The 24,502-nt window shown below is 36.2% G+C and overlaps 1 protein-coding gene across 1 annotated transcript in view; it reads left to right on the forward strand.

Moving 5' to 3' along the window:
- The window catches only part of LOC132547906 (uncharacterized), a 34,996-nt gene extending 12,764 nt beyond the window's left edge, over positions 1–22,232 (forward strand). The window contains exons 5-11 of the mRNA XM_060211714.1: positions 9,927–9,977; positions 14,544–14,639; positions 17,079–17,114; positions 18,378–18,592; positions 18,943–19,203; positions 19,494–19,606; positions 20,065–22,232. Coding sequence (XP_060067697.1) covers positions 9,927–9,977; positions 14,544–14,639; positions 17,079–17,114; positions 18,378–18,592; positions 18,943–19,203; positions 19,494–19,606; positions 20,065–21,244 — 1,952 coding nt within the window. The 3' untranslated portion in view covers positions 21,245–22,232. The remainder of the gene's footprint in view (positions 1–9,926; positions 9,978–14,543; positions 14,640–17,078; positions 17,115–18,377; positions 18,593–18,942; positions 19,204–19,493; positions 19,607–20,064) is intronic.
- The last annotated feature ends 2,270 nt before the right edge of the window (positions 22,233–24,502 follow it).

A 24,502-nucleotide genomic window follows, 5' to 3' on the forward strand; every position in this document is an offset into this window, starting at 1 on the left:
CCAGTTAACGGAACAATTGATATTGTGACATCCTGAATGAAGAGATTGATTGTTTTTATCTAACATCCTTGACAAGGGTAAGAGAAAAAGTGTTTATTTCCTTGTTGATAAGTAACAAGTACAGCTTTTTATTTAATGACACTCTCAGGGTCAGTAGCTATAATGTTTCACATCTCATCATCTATAATTGTATTAAGTCTTCACTCCTATGTTCGTTTAATATACTGACGATGCTCATGTAAATCTGATTATAGATTGCTCAACAAAGGTACACAAATAAAAAAACAACTTTAAACACATGTCCTAACTGTAGCGATGATTATCATTGGTAGTCGCCGCGACACACTATTGTTTACCTACAGATCATGCGCAATCAGTCCCATCTCATCAATGACGGGAACAGATACACCGAAATTAAACGTGTGTCAACAATTAAGGATCCAAGTATTATTTGGTTCATTTAGTGTTGTTTCTGGGCAAATTGCATAGCTTATCAATGAATGTTGAATATATTGCTCCACCCCCTTCCACTCTAAAAAAAACCTACACAAAACAAAACAAAATAAAAAAATCAAAACAATAAACAAACAAGCAAAACAAAAAGCAAACGAAAACAAAATTTCTAACGTGATCTTCATGAACTGGATGTCTTTGGGTGCAGTCCCCAAGTCGAGACATACCAAAGTCATTTAGGTACCATGCTACCGTATCTAGGTAAGACATTGCAGTGTGATGACGCTATAAAAAGTGTGGTCTTATCACTGTTTTTTTACCCCAAACCGACGCAACCACACAATTTCAGAGCTGAATGTCAACATGATAAAGGTCATTATTTTCCTGTCTCCTCTTCCTTCCAATCTTTCAAACAAAATGCAAGTGAATCCAATTTTAACGACAATTCCCGCCATATGTACACACGGTACCAGTGCATGTATTCCTGTCTAGGTGTATCCAAAGATAATCTCTGATTTATCAACAGACAATGATGACGAAGAAGATTATGAGGACGCCTTTACTGTTGCTACTCGTAAGTTTAGGAAATAAAAGGCACTCTAGCCACATGTACTCAGTAAATCTTTACCGAAGTATATCATGATGTAAAGTTAGCAACTGTACTCAGAATGTCACTTTTATAACGGCGATATATATATACGTACATCACTCTGTACTCAAACTCAGATACTATTTATATAAAAATGTAATTTCATAACAGATATACATTTGAAAACCACTGCATTTTCGCTGGTCTGAAATTAAATGTCTTACATATAGCGTTCTACCACAAACAGTATTTGTATTTATCAATATTTTTTATAAACAAAACCGTACTCACTTTAAAGTCAACTTCTCTATACATAATTAAGATAATATGCGAATAAGTAATTTTAAAATCTTAGTTATGTAAATTAATTTCTGTCTATACCCATTCTTATATATTAATATCTTCTGAACTCCGATAATTGGTTTAGAGCAAATGTTTTCAATAAAGCAATTGTGTATTTAATTTGATACTTTTTTGAGTTTTGAAAGGCATTTCTCTCTCTAATCTGTTGACACTTGTCCCTTTGTCAATTGTCTATGTCCTTATTAGGGCTTAGAGGAGATCTATTGTATTTGGTATGTTTCTTCTTGTTAATTTTCTTCCGAATTTGTGCGTTCGTAATTGTTTAAACGGTAAGGGATAGACACGCAACCTATACAGTATGTCATGGAAGTACATATGAACTTGATAATACCGCATTTTTAAGTAGGTCAAAAATCCAATATGGCCGCCATGACCCAATTACCATAAATTGTTAAAACAACAGTAACTCTAAAACTGTTTGTCCTACAAATTTGCTGCAAAATATTTTATGTAGAGGATGGTCATATCTTACCTTTTTTCTTACATGTTAATAGAAATTCTTTCAAATGGAAAAGCTTGTCAAGGGGTCAAGGTCACCTAAAATTAGAAAAAAAATTACACCCCCCCCCCATATTTTAATGCAGAATGTCAATCTGATCATTTAAGTGTCTATATTTTCTTCTGTAACATCTTTCTCTAACGTTTCATGCCATTTAAAAAAATCCCATAGTACAATGTAAAGACAGAAAGTTTGAACTAAAAACGTTCCAAGATCCCACGGTGAAATTTTGTTTACTTGTTATAGACTAGGTTTGTTAACGTGCCCTCTAAATTCTGACGTGATTTTCAACTTGTCGAAAAACAAAATGGCCGTCATTGCTCCTAATTTGATTTTGCCATGACGTCAATATTTCAATAATGACATAATATTTTGAAATCATGTTTGGCTCTTCTCATAGGACATTTTTGTGTAAAACGTCAACTTCCGGTTTTAGGTAGGGTCAAGGTTCAAAATTGTAATTAAGAGTACCAAACTTCCAGAAACTTAGAGATTTGGAAGTTCACACATATATTGCTAAGGTCTATTAAGTTTGTTAATATGGATGACCTTGACCCACTTTCTAGCTCATGGGGGTCAATTATATTAATATGATCAAATGACGGTTTCAACAACCTTCTGCAGAGACTTGATTTTGATTGGAATAAGCAAAGCAAAACAAAAAAACAAGACCAACTTCCTGTTTCCCTTAGGTGTCAAAGTTCGAAACTTCAATGTAGGGTACCAATGTATATGAAACTTCTTCCCAAGTTTGGAAGGACCTATAGCCTTGATATCTAAAAGATATTAAGTTGATATAATTGTCCATCATTGTTGTTAATATAGATGACCTTGACCGACTTTCAAGGTCACAGGGGTCAATTATATTAATATCATTTAATGATATTTTCTTACTATTTAAGTGGAAAACATTTACGTGATGTGGTCAACAACCGTCTGCGGACACTTGCGTTTGATTGGTTTTAGCACAACTCCAACAAAAAACCAACTTCCGGTTTTCCATAAGGGTCAAAGTTCAAAACTTTAATATAGGGTACCAACGTAAACGAAACTTCTTCTGAAGTTTGAAAAGACATAGAGGTTCGATACATCACAACTATAATGATAAGATAATTATCTATTAAGTTTGTAAATACGAATGACCTTGACACACTTTGTAGGTCACGGGGGTCAATTATATTTATATCATTAAATGAAGTTTTCTTACTTTTTAAAAGGTAAACAATTACGTGATGTGATTAACCACATTCTGTAGTGACGTCCTTTTGATTGGTTGTAGCAAAACTTCAACAAAGACCAACTTCCGGTTTTCCTTAGGGGTAAAAATTAAAAACTTCCATGTAGGGTATCAACATATACGAAATTTCCTCTGAAGTTTGGAAAGGCCTTGAGGTTCGATACGTCAGAAATATAATGATAAGGTAATTGTCCATTAGATTTCACCCACTTTCAAGGTCAAAGGCTTCAACCATGTAAAAATCAATTCAAAAAGTATTCAATTTCATATTTCTAGAGGTAAACAATTGTGAAATTTCCTTAAAAACCCACTGTGGTCCTGTGGACACTTACTATTGATAACAATAAGTAATGTTTTCCAAAATTTCAGCTTCTATTTTTTTGTACAGTTCAAAATTAACGTTATGCAACATTATTTTGGAAAACAGTACACTCAGTACTTTGATCTCTTACTATTGATGATTCCTTTGTACTTTGATTTCATACAGGGAGCCAATGTATTGCAGGCATTGCCTTTAAGCACAGAACAAAATAGGTGAAAAACCAGTTAAAATTGTCTATGACAATTTCTAGTAGTCTTTGTGTTTGTCTGTCTGCATATCTTGCTCAATTTGACATTTCCTGCCTCTCTGCACGTGTCTACTATTTGTTAAAACCAAAAACAAAAAACCACAACACATGACTATTATGAATAGTTTTTTTTCAATGTTCTTAACTGACATCTTGGATCGATTGAAATCTTACGCTTCATAATAAGATATTTGAAAGTTTTATACGAGTGGTTGTATACAGATATCTGGTATAAAAATGTTTTTATTAAGATTATTGATAAGTTTGCTGTGGTATATGTTTTGATATTGCCATGCTTTGAAAAACCGAATAAAAAATATAAATTAAAAGAAGTTTATGAGGAAATGATGTTTGATGAGTTTACGAGATCATGAACCGTATTTCAGGAAGTTCATTAGATTAAAATTATGTTTTAGCGACATTTAGTGAGTTTATGAGGTTTTGAGTAAATTATCTTTCGCCGATACGATAATGAATCATGTTGTATTCCTTCACAGAGGATGATATATACGATGACGCAATAAGTCTTGATCAGCGTAAGTTTTGACATCAGCATGCATTCAAAGCATTTTACTGACATAGACAACTTAATATTGTATATCAGTATCAATATTACAGACAAATTGTTGATAACACTTGTCGACAATATCAATATATGTAAAATTATGCCATGACTTTGTGAATTGAAGTGTTTTCTGATACATCTATTTGCTAGTAAAATATAGGAGTTCATCAATTTTATAAAAGCTTGTCGCTTCAGTGACGATAAAAATTTTCCAGTGATGATTTAACACTAAGAAATCTGACTAATCAGAGTTATGCTTTCTACACTCTGCTTGGAGATAAATCGAATTTCTGGTTCGAACGCAGATGAAGCTACTGTTTTGATGTCTCCTCAGCTCCTGTTGTTGGCTTTCCTATTGTTTTGGTGTTTCCTCAGTTCCTGTTGTTGGCTTTGCTATTGTTTTGATGTCTCCTCAGTTCCTGTTGTTGACTTTACTATTGTTTTGATGTCTCCTCAATTCCTGTTGTTGACTTTGCTATTGTTTTGATGTCTCCTCAGTTCCTGTTGTTTACTTTCCTATTGTTTTGATGTCTCCTCAGTTCCTGTTGTTGACTTTGCTATTGTTTTGGTGTTCCCTCAGTTCCTGTTGTTGGCTTCCCGATTGTTTTGATGTCTCCTCAGTTCCTGTTGTTGGCTTTCCTATTGTTTTGATGTCTCCTCAGTTCCTGTTGTTGACTTTGCTATTGTTTTGGTGTTCCCTCAGTTCCTGTTGTTGGCTTCCTATTGGTTTGGTGTTCCCTCAGTTCCAGTTGTTGATTTTCCTATTGTTTTTATGTCTAATCATTTCCTATTGTTTTGATGTCTCCCCAGTTCCTGTTGTTGGCTTTCCTATTGTTTTAATGTCTCCTCAGTGACTATTGTTGGCTTTCCTATTGTTTTGATGTCTCCTCAGTTCCTGTTGTTGGACTTGCTATTGTTTTGATGTCTCCTCAGTTCCTGTTGTGGGCTTTGCTATTGTTTTGATGTCTCCTCAGTTCCTGTTGTTGGCTTTGCTATTGTTTTGGTGTCTCCTCAGTTCCTGTTGTTGACTTTGTTATTGTTTTGGTGTTACCTCAGTTCCTGTTGTTGACTTTCCTGTTGATTTGGTGTCTCCTCAGTTCCTGTTGTTGGCTTTGCTATTGTTTTGATGTCTCCTCAGTTCCTGTTGTTGACTTTGCTATTGTTTTGATGTCTCCTCAGTTGCTGTTGTTTACTTTGCTATTGTTTTGATGTTCCCTCAGTTCCTGTTGTTGACTTTGCTATTGTTTTGATGTCTCCTCAGTTCCTGTTGTTGACTTTCCTATTGTTTTGGTGTTCCCTCAGTTCCTGTTGTTGACTTTCCTATTGTTTTGATGTCTCCTCAGTTCCTGTTGTTGACTTTCCTATTGTTTTGATGTCTCCTCAGTTCCTGTTGCTGGCTTTCCTATTGTTTTGGTGTTCCCTCAGTTCCTGTTGTTGACTTTGCTATTGTTTTGATGTCTCCTCAGTTCCTGTTGTTGACTTTGCTATTGTTTTGATGTCTCCTCAGTTCCTGTTGCTGGCTTTCCTATTGTTTTGATGTCTCCTCAGTTCATGTTGTTGTCTTTGCTATTGTTTGGGTGTTCCCTCAGTTCCTGTTGTTTTCTTTCCTATTGTTTTAATGTTCCCTCAGTTCCTGTTGTTGACTTTGCTATTGTTTTGGTGTTCCCTCAGTTCCTGTTGTTGACTTTGCTATTGTTTTGATGTCTCCTCAGTTCCTGTTGTTGATTTTCCTATTGTTTTGATGTCTCCTCAGTTCTTGTTGTTGGCTTTGCTATTATTTTGATGTGACCTCAGTTCCTGTTGTTGACTTTCCTTTTGTTTTGGTGTTCCCTCAGTTCCTGTTGTTTACTTTCCTATTGTTTTAATGTTCCCTCAGTTCCTGTTGTTGACTTTGCTATTGTTTTGATGTCTCCTCAGTTCTTGTTGTTGGCTTTGCTATTATTTTGATGTGACCTCAGTTCCTGTTGTTGACTTTCCTATTGTTTTGATGTCTTCTCAGTTCCTGTTGTTGTCTTTCCTATTGTTTTGATGTTCCCTCAGTTCCTGTTGTTGACTTTCCTATTGTTTTGATGTCTCCTCAGTTCCTGTTGTTGGCTTTCCTATTGTTTTGATGTCTCCTCTATTCCTACTATTATCTTGCCCTGTTAGTTTGTAAATCAGTTCCTGCAGCTGTCCATTGTTATTTTCATGTCACTTCTGTAGCTAATTGTCCTTAAATTCTATTGCAATACATTTATATCGTTTGTTTGTACTCCCCCACCCCAGTTCCTATACTTTGTTTTGTGTGTACTCCCCCACCCCAGGTCCTATACTTTGTTTTGTTTTTACTCCCCCACCCCAGTTCCTATACTTTGCACTACCCACCCCAGGTCCTATACTTTGTACTCCCCCACCCCAGGTCCTATACTTTGTACTCCCCCACCCCAGGTCCTATACTTTGTACTCCCCCACCCCAGGTCCTATACTTTGTACTCCCCCACCCCAGGTCCTATACTTTGTTTATGTTTGATGTAATATAAGATGAAGATACTTTATTTATTTTGTATTATCCTGTTTTTTTCTGAATTGATGCCCTTTATCAATTTCTTGATTATTTTTATAGTCTTCCATTTAGTTTGTATACGTATCTATAATGACGTTTCTGAAATAATCTCCATCAGTTAATCCTTGCCATGACTTCACCATGGATCAGGATTTATTTTCAGATAAAACCGCTAATATCTCCTTGTAAATCTAAAATATTACTATGTATGTTTATCCGGCCTCACCACAAAAAACATGTTGTGACTTTGTATGTCAGTGTTGTCGTTATATACAAAAATTACAGTTAAACATTTTTTATTGGACTGCATTGACCTTCTGTCTACTCGAGAATGTTTTTATCGTAACATCACATGTCTAAAATCCCTTTTTGAAACTGTTGAGATTTGTACAATTCTGCATTACATGAAAGATGTTGGTCTATATAATAGACTATGACGTAGCATTTTAACCTTTTGTGTAAACATATCCATTTAAGATTTTTAACATTTATCTTTTACCTTTTGGTTTGTTTAATGTTATTTCCTTTTGGATCGCTGTGTGTTTACCGTATGATGGCCCTAATGACCTTTTATGTGTTGACGGGCCGTTAAGAATGTAATAATGATGATACTAATAATAATATAGAAAAATTACTGTAAAAGACAGTCGTCAGGAACCGAAGATTGTAACTTGTGAAGCTGTCTGCTAAGTCCATACAATGTTGGAAATAAAGTAAATATAATTGGTAACATGGCGATATCTCATATTAAACACAACTGCTTTGATAAAGAACCGACTTGTTCCATCAAAAAGCAACTTATAAACAATCAAATTAACGGCAGTTTTCGGAGTCTCGAGTCGATAATGGTAACATATACCATTAATTCCTTACATCTTTTTCACCAGAAATGGCTCAGAAATCACCTGTAAAAGTTCTTCCTCCACAAACTGATGGTAAGTGACACTGTGTGATCAAATATTCATAGGGAAGTATTGTTTGACAATACTTGTCAAGAAAGCAAATCTCTCGATTGGACAAATATGGTTTCAAATGACTCCTCGCTGTAGAAATGTTATCAGTTCTTTGTCTGTTGACATCGATTTTATAATTTTATTCCAGTTCTGTTTTTGATTGATCAGACTGGTGATACCTATATATATATATATATAATGGTTTTGGGTTCGTTCATTTTACTGAGTCTACATTGTAAGTTAGATATTTTTATCCCTTCTTCAATTAATATATGGAATACTCTCGATGATTCTGTGACAAATTCAAAATCAAATTCTACATTCAGCACCAAAATATCAGCAGTACCTCGTGTTTTACTAAATTATCTTCACATTGGTAACCGACACGTCTCTGTTCTTTTAGGACGAATTAGACAAAAATGTAGTGGTCTTGGTGATTTACTTTTGAATTGTTTCACCTGAATGTCAGTGATGAAGATACGTACCATTATTTTTTTGTCTGTAAGAAATTTTCTATTCTCGAACAAGGTTGTTTGATGCTCTGTCAAACATTGGTATCTACCTAGTCCCCCAACTGGATATTGTCTTATAGGGAGATGTTGATCTTCCTTATGAAACAAATAGTAACATAGTACTTGTTATATGGTATTTTATGAAATCAAGTAAGAGGTTTGATACAAACTCGTGTACAGCTGCTGCAACCAGAACCCCCACCCACCCACATCCTCCTGTCCCCTTATGTCACCTCCCTCCCCGCTCTTGCCTTCTCTTCTTACTATTTCATGTTATTTAGTAGTTTATATATATATATGTTGAACCCCTTTGTCATCACGTGATATCTTTAGTAATGTCTTGTACGCAGAGGGCCTATTTAGTTGTCAGAACTTGTGCCCAAATCCCTTTGATTGTTTTTTAATTAATAAAATATGTTTGAACCGACCCCGAGTCTGCCCCGCTTACTCCCTACTTAACGTGTAACAGTATGGCTGTGTAGCAACTATTGAATATAATAAGATCGGATAGTGTTTTATTGTAGGCATAAGATAGCACACTTCAGCGTTATAAAGTGGTATTTAATTTCGCTCTGTCACAGGCAAACTTATATAAACATACAGTCTCATGAAAACGTATGCGCTTACTGTACAATATAGGGAGGCTGCTCTTAGATGCTCATAGCTGTTGATAGAACGTTAAGCATGATAAAACCTAATTATAGCGTAATGCACGTATGCTGTTTAAAACAATTTAACCTTTACTCGTCAGATATGATAATTATAACGTCTCAGTGATATGAAACTAAACATATCTGTCGTTTAATATCAAATCACAGATGTACCACCGGAAAAACCACCTCGGCTCCCGCGGGAATCATCTCACCGAAGGAAGTCTGGTGAGTTATAGAATACAGAGACACCAGCCGGTTCCTGGAACATAACATTATATACATTAATAACAAGGCACGTCCTCTTTTCCATGAAAACTATATTCCGGTTCCGGTTGACATGTCTTAAACATGAAAATCTACTCACAGCTAGAGCACGTGAAGGTATACATAGGCGTGTATTTTGTAGCATACAAGTATGTATGGATAAGGCATTGTGTAAACAGCGGTTCTTCAGTGACATCTTTTTCATTAAACGAAATATGTTTAACAAAAATTGTGTGAGAATTCGATCTTGCTTAAAGTAGAAACTTTTCGTACAAAATGATAAAGATATTGATAAGGGAACTATCTATGTTCAAATATACTATTTGATTTTTTAATGTCAGCGGAAATGTCAAATATCTCAATTACCATATGTATACTCTAATCTATTTTTTTTATTTACTTATTTCGTTTTATTACTGTCTGTGCCATTTTCAATCACAATATGATTTCAGATCGTTAAGTTGCGCATATGCGAAAAAAAGAAAATGTAAATGTTTTGTTTTTAAAACTTAAATATTAGTTGTACCAGAAGGATCAACAAATCGGCTAGTTGATTGAGGGTGTGTAAAAACTACTGGAAAACACATTATTCATGCTTCTAGATATAGAGTTGACTCGGACAAGGTATTACATATAAAATGTCTGTAAATACAGATTGACGAGTTGAGTGATGGAAAAGATGAAAGAAGAAATCGGCATGTGTGTATTTTGTTATTTTTTTGAACAGAGCAAAGATCAAAGAAACACTCCGGGAAAACTCCCGTCCCACTACCTCAGGGTAAGAAGGATATTTCAAAGTCACTTTTATAAACTAATAAATTTTGTCATTTCCAACAATCTGAAACTAACTGTGCGCTAGTGTGCATTTACATATTGTAGGGAAGTCAAGTATTCTATTGGACCAGTGCAATTTGATTGTTTTATTAACCAGTTGGCACCCTTAATGTAAATATAGGTCGAGAAAAACATTTCATACTGTTGTTCAATCAGCTGTTCAAAGTTTACCTGCTTTCATCCATATGATTAAAAGGCCACGTCGTAACCTCAGGTGAAGGGTAATGTCGTAACCTCAGGTGAAGAGGTCACGTCGTAACCTCAGGTGAAGGGCAATGTCGTAACCTCAGGTGAAGAGGTCACGTCGTAACCTCAGGTGAAGGGCAATGTCGTAACCTCAGGTGAAGAGGTCACGTCGTAACCTCAGGTGAAGGGGCCACGTCGTAATCTCCGGTGAAGGGCAATGTCGTAACCTCAGGGTGAAGGCCAATGTCGTAACCTCAGGTGAAGGGCAATGTCGTAACCTCAGGTGAAGAGGTCACGTCGTAACCTCAGGTGAAGGGGCCGTAACCTCAAGTGAAGAGGTCACGTCGTAACCTCAGGTGAAGGGGTCACGTCGTAACCTCAGGTGAAGGTCCGAGGTGCATGGTTCGAGGCTACCTACCCGTATCAGATTGTGTTTCGCAGGATGCTTAGAAACGGACCAGTCTTTGCTGCCGTGGATGTAGCCTTGAACCGGACGGTATACGACAGACCTCCATTATGTTGTTCATTAAGGCATTCCGAAAATATAATATATATATATATATATATATATATATATATATATATATAAATGTACATTTACATTGCCATCTTTTCGAAACGCTTCTACCTACTTTATCACTTTTTAACCTATTCAATTCTACATAATTATACAAAATAACTAATTCAGAATATTTCCGTTTACGTAATTCGTATTCGTCGACATATATCCTGTATGAATACATTTTTAGAACTTTCAACAAACTAGGTCATCCGAATGTTTTACATACGTGATTTACATTTACAAAACTTAAGAATACATCTGCTGACTTCGTCCGATTGTGTTTGTCTCTATGCTAGTTTACAATTATTCTTCCGGAACGGTTCTATCTACATCGTCCATGTTTGTATCCCAGTGTCCTTATTTGCATAATCACCCTTTCGGAGCGTTTCTATCTACATCGTCCATGTTTGTATCCCAGTGTCCTTATTTGCATAATCACCCTTTCGGAGCGTTTCTACCGACATTTGTACCTCGTCTTCATTTGTTTACCTATAAACTTATTTACATAATCATTTTTTCGGAACGTTTCTAACCTTATTAACCATATGTGTTTACGTTGAATGTCCGTTCACGTATAAGTTAATTTACAGCGACTGAAGAGCACGGTGATATTTATGATGTACCAGAAGAAGAAGGTAGGACAACATATTTAATTCTATATCAATTCTAAATCCAAGGGTTTCGCTTTGTATAATTTTGAAAAAAAATAAATGTATTTTGTGGCAAGCTGACTGGTCAATAGTTAGCGTGGTATTAGACATCGGAAAAAGCTGACCAATAGCTTAAGTCCTGGTATATTTTAAGGGTGATATAATATCCACATCGACAGCGGAACCCTTGGATCATAAGACCTGATAAAAAATCCTAACGAGAATTAAAACCTTGAATTTGAAAACTGCCATCAGCTGGATTTATATTGTAAATGGAAAATGCACACAGATCTTAATGTACTTTGTGTGAAACCGTAAGATACCTTAAAGTGTTGACCTTTAAGAATACTGCTTTCATGTAATATCAAGTAATCTGCTCAAACGTGATAAAATTTCAGTGAACACAGATTTCGTTACTCACATTTTTTATTTTACTTTATCTTTTTACCTATATAAATAAGACGAAAAAATTGCGATGTTTGATAATGTAATTTTTAATGTTTTGCAGACCTTGACAACGGGAACCAAGACGACTTGTATGATGTACCGGGTAAGTCACGTGGTATTATAGTCACACGGCACAAAACAAATCGAACGGTCAATTTAAACGCCACAAACAACGAGTTCTTGATCGCTGAGTAAGCTATTTACTCAGTGTAAAATTTTCCCTGTACAGTTTTCTGACGTTGTAATGTTGAGTAGAGAACAATTTTTGTTATTTTGTAGATATGACCGACGATGGAGGGGATATATACGATGAGTCATCTTTAGATTCACCTCCCCAAATCAAGTCAGCAGCTCGATCTACCGAAAAACCGCAACCGAAATCTGTGACGAAAGCAAGTATGACGTCAGGGTCAGAACGAAACCCAAGGTCAACCATGACAGAGCCCAAACTTGGACCTAGAACACACATAACGTCAGGTTCGAAACGTGCGTCCAGATCTCAGGCGACGTCGGAGTCGACACGTGTTCCTAAATCAGACTTTGCCTCAGAGTCAACACGTGCACCGAAAGCAGGAGTGACGTCAGAATCTGTCCATTCATCACCGGCAGTCATAACGCCCGAAGCAATACAGCTGCCAAAAGCGGCCGGAACCTCCCACATGTCTAAACTACTCTCAATGTCAGGGGATTTAAAGAATGCTGCAAAACATATAATGAAATTTGATACTAAACCAGCGGTTAGACCCACTATTGTGAAAGTAGATTCTTCACCAATGACGGAAACCGAGTCAATTCCAGATTCCAGACCTTCAAAACCCAGACTTTCGTCAGGGTTCCCCTCCGACAGCGGGAGTAAGTCAAGTGCATGACGATGACGTAAACCTATACGTAATAAGACCCGTATGCTCATTGTTTTTCTTTAGCTTAACACATAATGTATGCTGAAAACAGAGAAATCTGTGAGATTTTTCAATTATCGTGTCTACAACAATACACGTACTGAAATAACCTGCATCCAAACATTTTTTGTAAAAAACTAAAATGTGTTTAAGCCAAATCGATAGATATTGAATGAAATAAGTTTAAAAACAATTTCTACCTATTGTCATATCAAGTATGTTATTTTTTAAAGTCACGTGACCGTACATGTATGCGCTTTAATTGTGTGTTAAGCTTTATTAAAAATACAATCCCATCAAATACCATTATACTAGATATATATAACAATACCTATACTGTATTTTACCATGTGTATATACATATATGTTGTCCTGCTGTCCAAAGTCTCTGTATTTAGACATATAGATTCAATATTCTCTATTCTAAAGCTATGATGTAATTACTTATCTAAATGATTAATTTATTTAACATGTTTTATAAGCTGTATGTGTTTCAATTCAGAATTAAAACTTTTCAACATTATCTGTTATTTGTCTCATTTCTGTATCCATATCTCCATACATAACTGTCAGATTTCCACTAATTATAAGATGTAAAATGGCGCATGTTCATGTGTTTTATTGATATGTCCAACTTTGTGTTTTATTTCTTTATTGAATATTTACCAGTCTTTATAATAGTCCACAATCCGAATCAAATAAAAGAATGTTGATGTGAGACGCTTGACTTTTGTATTTATTCAAGGCATAAATATATACAACATATTACTATAAATTCATAAGATGTTTTGCATTTTATTTCATGAATATTCCTGCATGAATGAATATAAAAGTTTGTCTGCTAATGTGATTTCGGCCTTTTTCGATTGTGTATCTCTGTTTAACACCCATAATTATAACCCTACCTATTATTGTAACCCACCCACAATTATAACCCTACATTCTATTGCAACCCACCCACAATTATAACCCTACATTCTATTGTAACCCACCCACAATTATAACCCTACATTCTATTGTAACCCACCCACAATTAAAACCCTACATATTATTGTAACCCACCAACAATTTTAACCCTATCTTCTATTGTAACCCACCCACAATCATAACTCTAAATTCTGTTGTAACCCACCTACAATTATAACCCTACATTCTGTTGTAACCCTACCCACTATTTTAACCCTACGGTTGTTGAATATTTGATGAAGTGATCACATACGAGATTCTTTGCTATAAGCGGTACAATGTAACACATTTTATTTTTTGACAAACATCATCGTAGTCTTCCAACCATTTCAGGAATGGAGATGAAAGAGACTAAAATTTCAAAAATCTTTTTCTCAATACCCAGATATGGTAAAATCAAACTTTCTTCGTGGATGGACGGGCATTCAGTTGCTTTTATATATATGTTTATCACACTGACTCGTGATGTGGGGCCACGAAGCTAAATTAGCGAAAAGTTGACAATCTATTTAACAGGGCAGTTGTATTGAATTTACAGGTTCCAGCAGAAGAATACTATAACTTTGACCCCTTCTCTAAAGTATTTTATTCAGATTGTTTTCATTTGTTGTTTACATTGTAGCTAAAATTGTCTATCTATCGAGATGATTTCTTTATCAGTCGAGTTTTTACAGGCCCTCGGTAACTGTTTAGGCCTTTCAACCTACAGCTAATTCACAACCGATCAAATTACTTTTCACGAACATTTCTGAATAAATTCTTTATTTGTTTGTTTACCTATATATTTATTTATTTTCAAGCTTTCAATAAAACTACCACGAATGAACTTCCACCGCGGAAATCACGAGAGCAACGTAGTCCTCACGGCGTCCACTTCCCTGAAGACATGTTAGCACGTAAGTTGAAGTTGACAATTCATAGAGAATATTCATTCATATATCTATATTATATAGTAAAATTTGTTGGATATTTCGTCCTCTCCCATTCTAGTAGTAGACCTTCTCCAATTCTAGTACTAGATCTTCTCCAATTCTAGTAGTAGATCTTCTTCCATTCTAGTACTAGATCTTCTCCAATTCTAGTAGTAGATCTTCTCCCATTCTAGTACTAGACCTTCTCCCATTCTAGTGCTAGACCTTCTCCCGTTCTAGTACTAGACCTTCTCCCATTCTAGTACTAGATCTTCTCCCATTCTAGTAGTAGATCTTCTTCCATTTCAAAAGTAGATCCTCTCCCATTCTAGTACTAGACCTTCTCCATTCTAGTAGTAGATCCTCTCCCATTCTAGTACTAGACCTTCTCCCGTTCTAGTACTAGACCATCTCCCATTCTAGTACTAGACCTTCTCCCATTCTAGTAGTAGATCTTCTTCCATTTCAATAGTAGATCCTCTCCCATTCTAGTACTAGACCTTCTCCCATTCTAGTAGTAGATCTTCTTCCATTTCAATAGTAGATCCTCTCCCATTCTAGTACTAGACCTTCTCCCATTCTAGTAGTAGATCCTCTCCCATTCCAGTACTAGACCTTCTCCCATTCTAGTACTAGACCATCTCTCATTCTAGTACTAGACCTTCTCCAATTCTAGTAGTAGATCTTCTTCCATTTCAATAGTAGATCCTCTCCCATTCTAGTACTAGACCTTCTCCCATTCTAGTAGTAGATCCTCTCCCATTCTAGTACTAGACCTTCTCCCATTCTAGTACTAGACCATCTCCCATTCTAGTAGTAGATCTTCTTCAATTCTAGTAGTAGATCTTCTTCCATTTCAATAGTAGATCCTCTCCCATTCTAGTACTAGATCTTCTCTAATTCTAGTAGTAGATCTTCTTCCATTTCAATAGTAGATCCTCTCCCATTCTAGTACTAGATCTTCTCCAATTCTAATAGTGGATCTTCTTCCATTTCAATAGTAGATCCTCTCCCATTCTAGTACTAGACCTTCTCCCATTCCAGTAGTAGATCTTCTTCCATGGCAGTACTAGACCTTCTCCCATTCTAGTACTAGACCTTCTCCCATTCTAGTACTAGACCTTCTCCCATTCCAGTAGTAGATCTTCTCCCATTCTAGTACTAGACCTTCTCCCATTCTAGTACTAGACCTTCTCCCATTCCAGTAGTAGATCTTCTTCCATGGCAGTACTAGACCTTCTCCCATTCTAGTACTAGACCTTCTCCCATTCCAGTAGTAGATCTTCTTCCATGGCAGTAGTAGATCTTCTTCCATGGCAGTACTAGACCTTCTCCCATTCTAGTACTAGACCTTCTCCCATACTAGTACTAGACCTTCTCCCATTCCAGTAGTAGATCTTCTTCCATGGCAGTACTAGACCTTCTCCCATTCTAGTACTAGACCTTCTCCCATTCCAGTAGTAGATCTTCTTCCATGGCAGTACTAGACCTTCTCCCATTCTAGTACTAGACCTTCTCCCATTCTAGTACTAGACCTTCTCCCATTCTAGTACTAGACCTTCTTCCATTCCAGTAGTAGATCTTCTTCCATGGCAGTACTAGACCTTCTCCCATTCTAGTACTAGATCTTCTCCCTTTCCAGTTGTAGATCTTCTCCCATTCTAGCACTAGACCTTCTCCCATTCCAGTAGTAGATCTTCTCCCATTCTAGTACCAGATCTTCTCCAATTCTAGTAGTAGATCTTCTCCCATTCTAGTACTAGACCTTCTCCCATTTCAATAGTAGATCCTCTCCCATTCTAGTAGTAGATCATCTCCCATTCTAGTACCAGATCTTCTCCAATTCTAGTAGTAAATCTTCTCCCATTCTAGTACTAGACCTTCTCCCATTTCAATAGTAGATCCTCTCCCATTCTAGTAGCAGATTCTCTCCCATTCTAGTATTATATACTACGATTTACATAAAGGGGTTCACTACTTTTACTTTTCCCTTACCATAAGGCTTCATATGCCAATTTTTGAATCTTTTGATTGATCTAATTTATGGTATTTCGTTAGCTTCGTTAGGAAAACAAGGGATGTCCTATTTTTGGGTATGCAAGTGATGTTGTCCTTGTTGGATGTGAAAGGGATGTTGTCCTTGTTGGGTGTGCCATTTGGATGTAAGAATGTATCCTTTATTCTCGGCGATGTTGTCCTTTTCTCCTGTCCAATCGTGATTGTGTGTGGATTAGGCTAGAGTTGGGAGTGAATAATTGAGATATAACTGATATTTGTAACTTCCTAGAATTAGCGCAGCATCTGCAATATATTACATATTTTCATTCTAACTCTAAAAGCAGGATAAGTCAAAATACATTGAAGTATATGTAATAAAGATATGTGTTCTTGTTACCAATACTCAACCAAACACTTCTTAAACAGCTGACCCAGATGACGACATGTATGAGGCGCCCGTGGGTATGTCACGTGACATCATATAATGTCATTTCCTGTCTTTATGCACTTTTCCTCTCTCCGAAAACATTTCTCCAAATTCTACTCAGGCTTCAATAATGACTTCGAGAAAGCTTGTTTTTTGTTGATAAAATTACTTGTATATCCCGATATATTTCATGCATGTTACTCTATACCAGAATTTATATATATAAAAAAAACAAAAAACAAAAAAAAAAAACCCGAAACAAACAGATTCTGAATAAACGTGGAATCTTACATCTACGTATGTTTGTGTACTGCCTCTATATTATTCATGTATACTTTATTAGTCTACCACGTGGTATTCATGAAACTTAATTTGTTTTGTGTCTGTACACAGTTTTAACAACCCCACGCCCCCCTAAAACGAGATTTAGTGTACAAAAAATCAATTATCAGTAAAGACAACCGAATTATCAAATTGCAGTCAATTCTTTCTGAACAGGCCACTAAAGGAAGGAAGAAAGGGTAACCATTTACTTTACATACGGGTACTCTTTATATAGAGGGTCAATTGCATTGCAAACCTGTCTGCAACTCCAGAAACTCACTGATACGGTAGATAATTATGCTGGTGGAGTTTAGTAATTACTTATCGTCCGCGCTACTACTGAAAGTATTTCGTGGAGACTGTATTGACATTTCATATTGAGTTGCAGCTATGCATGCCTTATATTGAGCTCCATCATATTGGCTATTTAAGATTACAGAGACAATGTTAGTTTTACACTGTCAATACCGTATGGATCGTTTTCAGATTTTATCTGCAGGTCTTGATATTCATCAGAAAAGATTCCAAATGGCGGTTATCTTGGATTTTGAATGTTAAGCTTGATTTTCACCTTTTCTTATAAACTTCTTCATGGGTAATTCAAATTTTGAGGGTTGCCTTAATTGAAACTCAGTTTTTAGAGCGATCAGAAAAAAAATGTTATGACTAAGAGGTAGCCATATTGAATTTTTATGATTGAAATTTGCTATCGCTATTTCCGTTTTATAATTTGTTAGATATGGTCGGCTTTGGGATTGGTCGTTTCGAAAAATGTAGTTAAAAACTGGTGTTATTTCTTAACCTCGTCAATTGTCAATGCAACAAATAATCACTGAATGAAAAAATAAGATCAAAGAAAAATAAGGAAAACGTCACATATCAGTAAATGACAAAAGTCGATAATTGAGTAACAGGCGTCAAGATTCCTCCAAGATTTCTTGTTATACCGCTGTCATTTCTTTCTACGTTTTTAGCCACAAACGGTAAGCATTCTGTAATGAATGTCCGACATAATTCCATACCGGACGAAGAGGCCCCGGATGTTCCATTGAGACAGAGAAGTAAGCCAAAGACACAGCGAAGTTTAAGTGAAGGGGAGACAACCATGCGTGTTGTAAAAATAAAGGAAGATAACACAGGTGACCACGAGGTGGAGCTAAATGTCTCGTGTCTAGAGACAGACGGAAAGGTTTGTAGTACCATACATCACGAAATATCAAATTGAAAATAGAATTCTTAAGTTCGAACCGATAACTAGTACAGGTGTTGAAGTATAATCGAAATTCCAGATATTTCAGTTCAAAATCTGTGTAAATGGCAGTGCACGTATCTACTGTAAACAGCTGCGGGTACATGTTTTTGTATAAGGCACATATTTGGGGAAATGTTCAACAAATTTAACATTTCAGGGTATCAAAATATAATGACAGGAATATTTAGAAAATCCTAAGAACATTTATCAAGGTATTTTAATTGTTAACAAACAAGTGTTGTTATACAGGACATATTACACCAAAAAGTAAATTTGCGCCATTGCAGGGGAAGATCATCCTAGAGCTCACGACAGCTCACCAAGATGTAGTGAAGCCACTTCCGGCTAGAATTTTGCTGCTGGTAGACACGAGCGGAAGTATGGGGATCAAAGTGGGCAGAACACGACGAAGTAAACTTAACCGTCTGAAAGCGTTTGTCATGTCAATGGTTAAAATTCTAGACGACGGTGATCAGGCGGCACTAGTGACTTTCGGGGAAGATACTAAAGTTCTGCTTCCCATGACGGAGATTAACGATCGAACACAGGTTACTATTTAATAAGGATATCTTTGGCGTCAGATGAAGCTATGATAGAAATTGTTTCCTTACTCATGAAGATAAATCGAGATGATGTTGATGTGTCAGTTATTAAAGCTGAATTTAAGTTACCGGAATGAAAATCGGTTTCAAAAGGCGCTTTATTTGACCACTTAACTCTTCCTGTGCGTGAGTCAATGCTTTATAATCGCACGCTTGTATATCCTCAAACTTCAACATACACTTAGAAAATTGATGCCGTTCTCAATGACTCATTTCCGTTTCCGGTTTGTTTACAGGACACGCTGACGAGACAATTAGACGCGCTGGACAAAACCTTCCTGTCACAAAAAACAGATCTGAGTGCTGGCCTAATTACCTCCCTTGATGTGTTTGGTCGTGTCTGCAAAAGGTACGCCCAATGTTAGTTTTAATGGTCAATTGTTGAATGCTCCCTTTATTTTCCGCCCACAGAGGATTGTGGTACTTCCGGAGAGACACACATGTGAGATTAGGAACTTTTTATGTCTTCTGGAGACCTACTACAAAGTCTCCCCGAAGTATTCTACTTCCGCAGTTCTTCCAACAATTCACAAAACGAAATTAAATCAAACTTTGAAATTATGGGAAGAAGTCTATTCAACCTTTCCTGTTTTGGAAAATTCAAAATATTGAACACTTATTTATTCACAATTTGACTATATATCTGGACATGTCTAAAAACTTGTATCCTATAGTTGATGCCTTATTAGATATTTTCATATTTTCTATTAAGCCTTTACCGGTAAGGTAATCATGTATGTAATTACGACAACGCCTATCATCTCCTTGTTGTATACTGACCCCGTCTATTTGTTTGTTTGCTTACAGCCAGAATGACCTTCTCAGTTACCGGAACAGCATCATTGTCTTCTCGGACGGCGAGATTAACATGGGGACACAGGAACCACAGCGACTGGTCCACGAGGTACGCGAAAAGATCCGTTCAATGTCGTTCGGCCTAGATAACACACAGAACCAATGGGTGTCCATATCTACAGTAGTGACCGGAAGTAGTCCATCTGAGATCATGTACTCTCTGTCCAAATTCTGCAGCAGTGACGCATTCTATCACCTCGACACTGACAAGTCATCTAAATCAGATGTTGATTTGTTTCTTCCGATCATGATGCGAAAGACTGCTATAGCTTGGAATGTTTCCCTTCATGTCGCATCTCTGAACGGTGCTACGATTATCAATGCCGACTGTACCCAAGAGAATAAGGTACGTCTGCGCGGACATAAAATGGCAGAAGGTGAAAAAACCGAAAAGGCGTATTTCTTTTATGATATCCAAGCAGCTTCGGAGAAACACGTCGGTATCGTTATAGACCTTTCGGGAGTTAGCGAAAATCCGGATGTCGTTGTTTTAACTGCAACCATACATTTTACGGGTGTATCCGGTAAGCGACGTTATGTCACAAGGGACGTAACTCTGGGTGATTTGACGACGAATGACCAATCGAAGAAAAAGGAGGCACTAGAAGACATATACATGCACGAGGCTCGAATTTTATCCCAGGTAGCTGTAAGTAAGGCCGCGGAGGAACTAAAAACAGGTCGCGCAGAGAAATCCCGCACTCGCCTCATCGAGGGACAAACGGACCTTCAGCGACTTATGGAGAGTTACGGGCAGATGGCGGAAGTGGAAGAAGTGAAAATTGATATTACACCGCATGCAGAGTCCGTAATCAAGAATTTACAGTCTCTACTCGACGCTATTGAGTCGGCTACTGGAAATGACGAAGATGTGAACGGTAAAAACTGGATACGAATGAAAGCCGTATCTTCCGCCATCACTCGGGAAGCTCCGACAACTTCCGACACCGTCGCCGACAATGATATTCTGTGTCCGCTTCCAAAAGTACGACAGGTTAGCTCAGAGAATATCCGGGAACAAATGGTGCATGTGTACCGGAAACAAGGTGTTCGGAACAGCAGTTTCATAAACATGGACCATACTATGAAAGAACTGTCCGCTAGTTTACGAATGAGGCCGATTTCAGAATAAGAAAGAACACTTTATAACACTCTCTGGGGAGTATTTGAACGTGGAGTAACGGAAACGCCTATAGAAAGATGACGTCATTTTAAGCTACTTAGTATGTAAGTAATTTGTAGATGAATATGTCCACCGTCTGTTGGCATTTGAAGTGTTATGTTTTGTCTTATACACGTTCGATTGTCTCATAATACAGCGGTTAACGTCTCATGTCTGCAAAATTCGCCTACAGTATATTTTCGTTTTGTATGAACAAACAAATGTAATTAACTGGTCGCCACAAGTGACTGACTAAGTATTGACCTATTGGTTTCCGCCTGCTACTCCAATTCTTATCTTCAGCACGGGTTCAAAGTCTGTTACAGAGGGAAAAGCAGAATGTATTTTCTGCAGAAACCACGTACATATTACAGTATTAAGCACATTTTCAGGTCTCAAGTCGAAGTCAAAATATTTATGTCTTGTTTCGATATATCTTTATTTAAAATAGACTCCGAATGTACAGAACTTCAAAGATGGCCACATTTGTGGAAATTGCTTTTGTTATGAAATACTATATATATATATATATATATATATATTTCATCAATCATTTCACAAATGACGAAAGAACATGAACGTATTTGTATATATTAGGTCATTTTCCCTAATTAGGGTATATTTTGTCAACAGCATAGTTCAACAATGAATAAATGTTTAACATATAGAAGTCACGTCATACATTCTGGCATAAATATTATGAAATTGTGAAAGATAACATGGGCGAATAAATGCTTTACCGGATAAAGGTATATCTGTCTCGTCAAATCTTGTCATTTAAATAACTCACTGTGAATGTACAGCGTTGTTATGTAAGAAATATGGATGAACCCCATTAAATTGACCGTTTAAAACTTTTACTGTCACAACAATGTATTTATCTTTGATGTTTTATATAAGCTATATATATTGATTTTAAATGTATTTCATGATATTTTATCCAATGCTCGATATTATATATATATATCCTAATCATTTGTAATATGTCTTTTTTTGCATTTACATCAAATGTGAATTCAAACCTTTTTCTCGAACTTTTAACATTTTGAAATTTACTTTGAGGCTTTAAATGAAAGAAAACTGATTCAAAACTTTCTTATTCATTAACTAGAATAAGATTACAAAAAATAATGTTCCCATATTTAGACATATTGTAACAGGTGCACAATATATATATATATTGATATAGGATGTTACACAATAGTATGACATGGTAAAGAAGGGTATATAAGTTATATACAGGAACATGTATATTACAAATCTTCATTCCTTATTTGCAAAGAGCACAGTAAACTTGCATAATCCGACAACACATTTATATAACAATATGTCTGTAAAAGATAAGTTTTGTCTGACAGCGTTTCTGATAAGACATGTTAACATGACCAGTAAGTTTTGTCTGACAAGGTTTCTGTTAGACTTCTTAACATGACCAATAGGTTTTGTCTGACAGGGTTTCTGATAAGACATGTTAACCTGACCAGTAAGTTTTGTCTGACAGGGTTTCTGATAAGACATGTTAACATGACCAGTAACTTTTGTCTGACACATGTTAACATGACCAGTAACTTTTGTCTGACAGGGTTTCTGATAAGACATGTTAACATGACCAGTAACTTTTGTCTGACAGGGTTTCTGATAAGACATGTTAACATGACCAGTAAGTTTTGTCTGACAGGGTTTCTGATAAGACATGTTAACATGACCAGTAAGTTTTGTCTGACAGAGTTTCTGATAAGACATGTTAACATGACCAGTAACTTTTGTCTGACAGGGTTTCTGATAAGACATGTTAACATGACCAGTAACTTTTGTCTGACAGGGTTTCTGATAAGACATGTTAACATGACCAGTAAGTTTTGTCTGACAGGGTTTCTGATAAGACATGTTAACATGACCAGTAAGTTTTGTCTGACAGGGTTTCTGATAAGACATGTTAACATGACCAGTAACTTTTGTCTGACAGGGTTTCTGATAAGACATGTTAACATGACCAGTAACTTTTGTCTGACAGGGTTTCTGATAAGACATGTTAACATGACCAGTAACTTCTGTCTGACAGGGTTTCTGATAAGACATGTTAACCTGACCAGTAAGTTTTGTCTGACAGGCTTTCTGATAAGACATGTTAACATGACCAGTAACTTTTGTCTGACAGGGTTTCTGATAAGACATGTTAACATGACCAGTAACGTTTGTCTGACAGGGTTTCTGATAAGACATGTTAACATGACCAGTAACTTTTGTCTGACAGGGTTTCTGATAAGACATGTTAACATGACCAGTAACTTTTGTCTGACAGGGTTTCTGATAAGACATGTTAACATGACCGGTAACTTTTGTCTGACAGGGTTTCTGATAAGACACTTGTCTTAACATAACATGCCACTTTTGTAATGTTAACATGACCAGTTTTGTCTGACAGGGTTTCTGTGATAAGACATGTTAACATGACGGTAGTACATGTTAACATGACCGGTAAACTTTGTCTGACAGGGTTTCTGATAAGACATGTTAACATTAACACTATGTTGTGTCTGACATGGTTTCTGATAAGACATGTTAACATGACCAGTAACTTTTGTCTGACAGGGTTTCTGATAAGACATGTTAACATGACCAGTAACTTGTGTCTGACAGGGTTTCTGATAAGACATGTTAACATAACTAATGTTCCGCATGATGTCGGGTCAGTGATTTTTGTTTGTGTTTATTGTACGATATTTTTGTGTTGATATTCATTCTTTCAGCTTTGTTTATGGTAAATTTTCTGATACACATATAATTGGTGCAAATATAAACATTTATTTTTTTTATTAAAGCTTTATGATACCAAACAGTTGTAGTGTTGTTTTTTTTATTAAATGTATCAATTAGCGTCGTATTATCACAGATTTGATAGTTAAACCATACTATCAACACAACAGAAGGAGAAAATATATATTTATATCATAGCAACCTAAAGTACCGGAAGTGTTGACCACACAAAAGCGAGAAAAATATATGATTGACGTGAATGCTGAAACACCGGACATGCTTAAAGTGACCATTTCATTTCATGACATAAATATTATAAAAAATATAGAATTTAAACATCAATTAAAACAGAAAATAAAACGTACGGGTTATAGTGGTAATTGTTTAGAGTTTCCTATGAAATAGAAAGTAGATTACTTTGCATCACTAGAAATTATGAAAACTGAATTTTTAAATTACACACCAAATATT

This window comes from Ylistrum balloti, unplaced genomic scaffold (assembly GCF_031769215.1).
Source record: "Ylistrum balloti isolate Yb309-2 unplaced genomic scaffold, AGI_CSIRO_Ybal_v1 Utg369614, whole genome shotgun sequence".
Classification (NCBI taxonomy): Eukaryota; Metazoa; Mollusca; class Bivalvia; order Pectinida; family Pectinidae; genus Ylistrum; species Ylistrum balloti.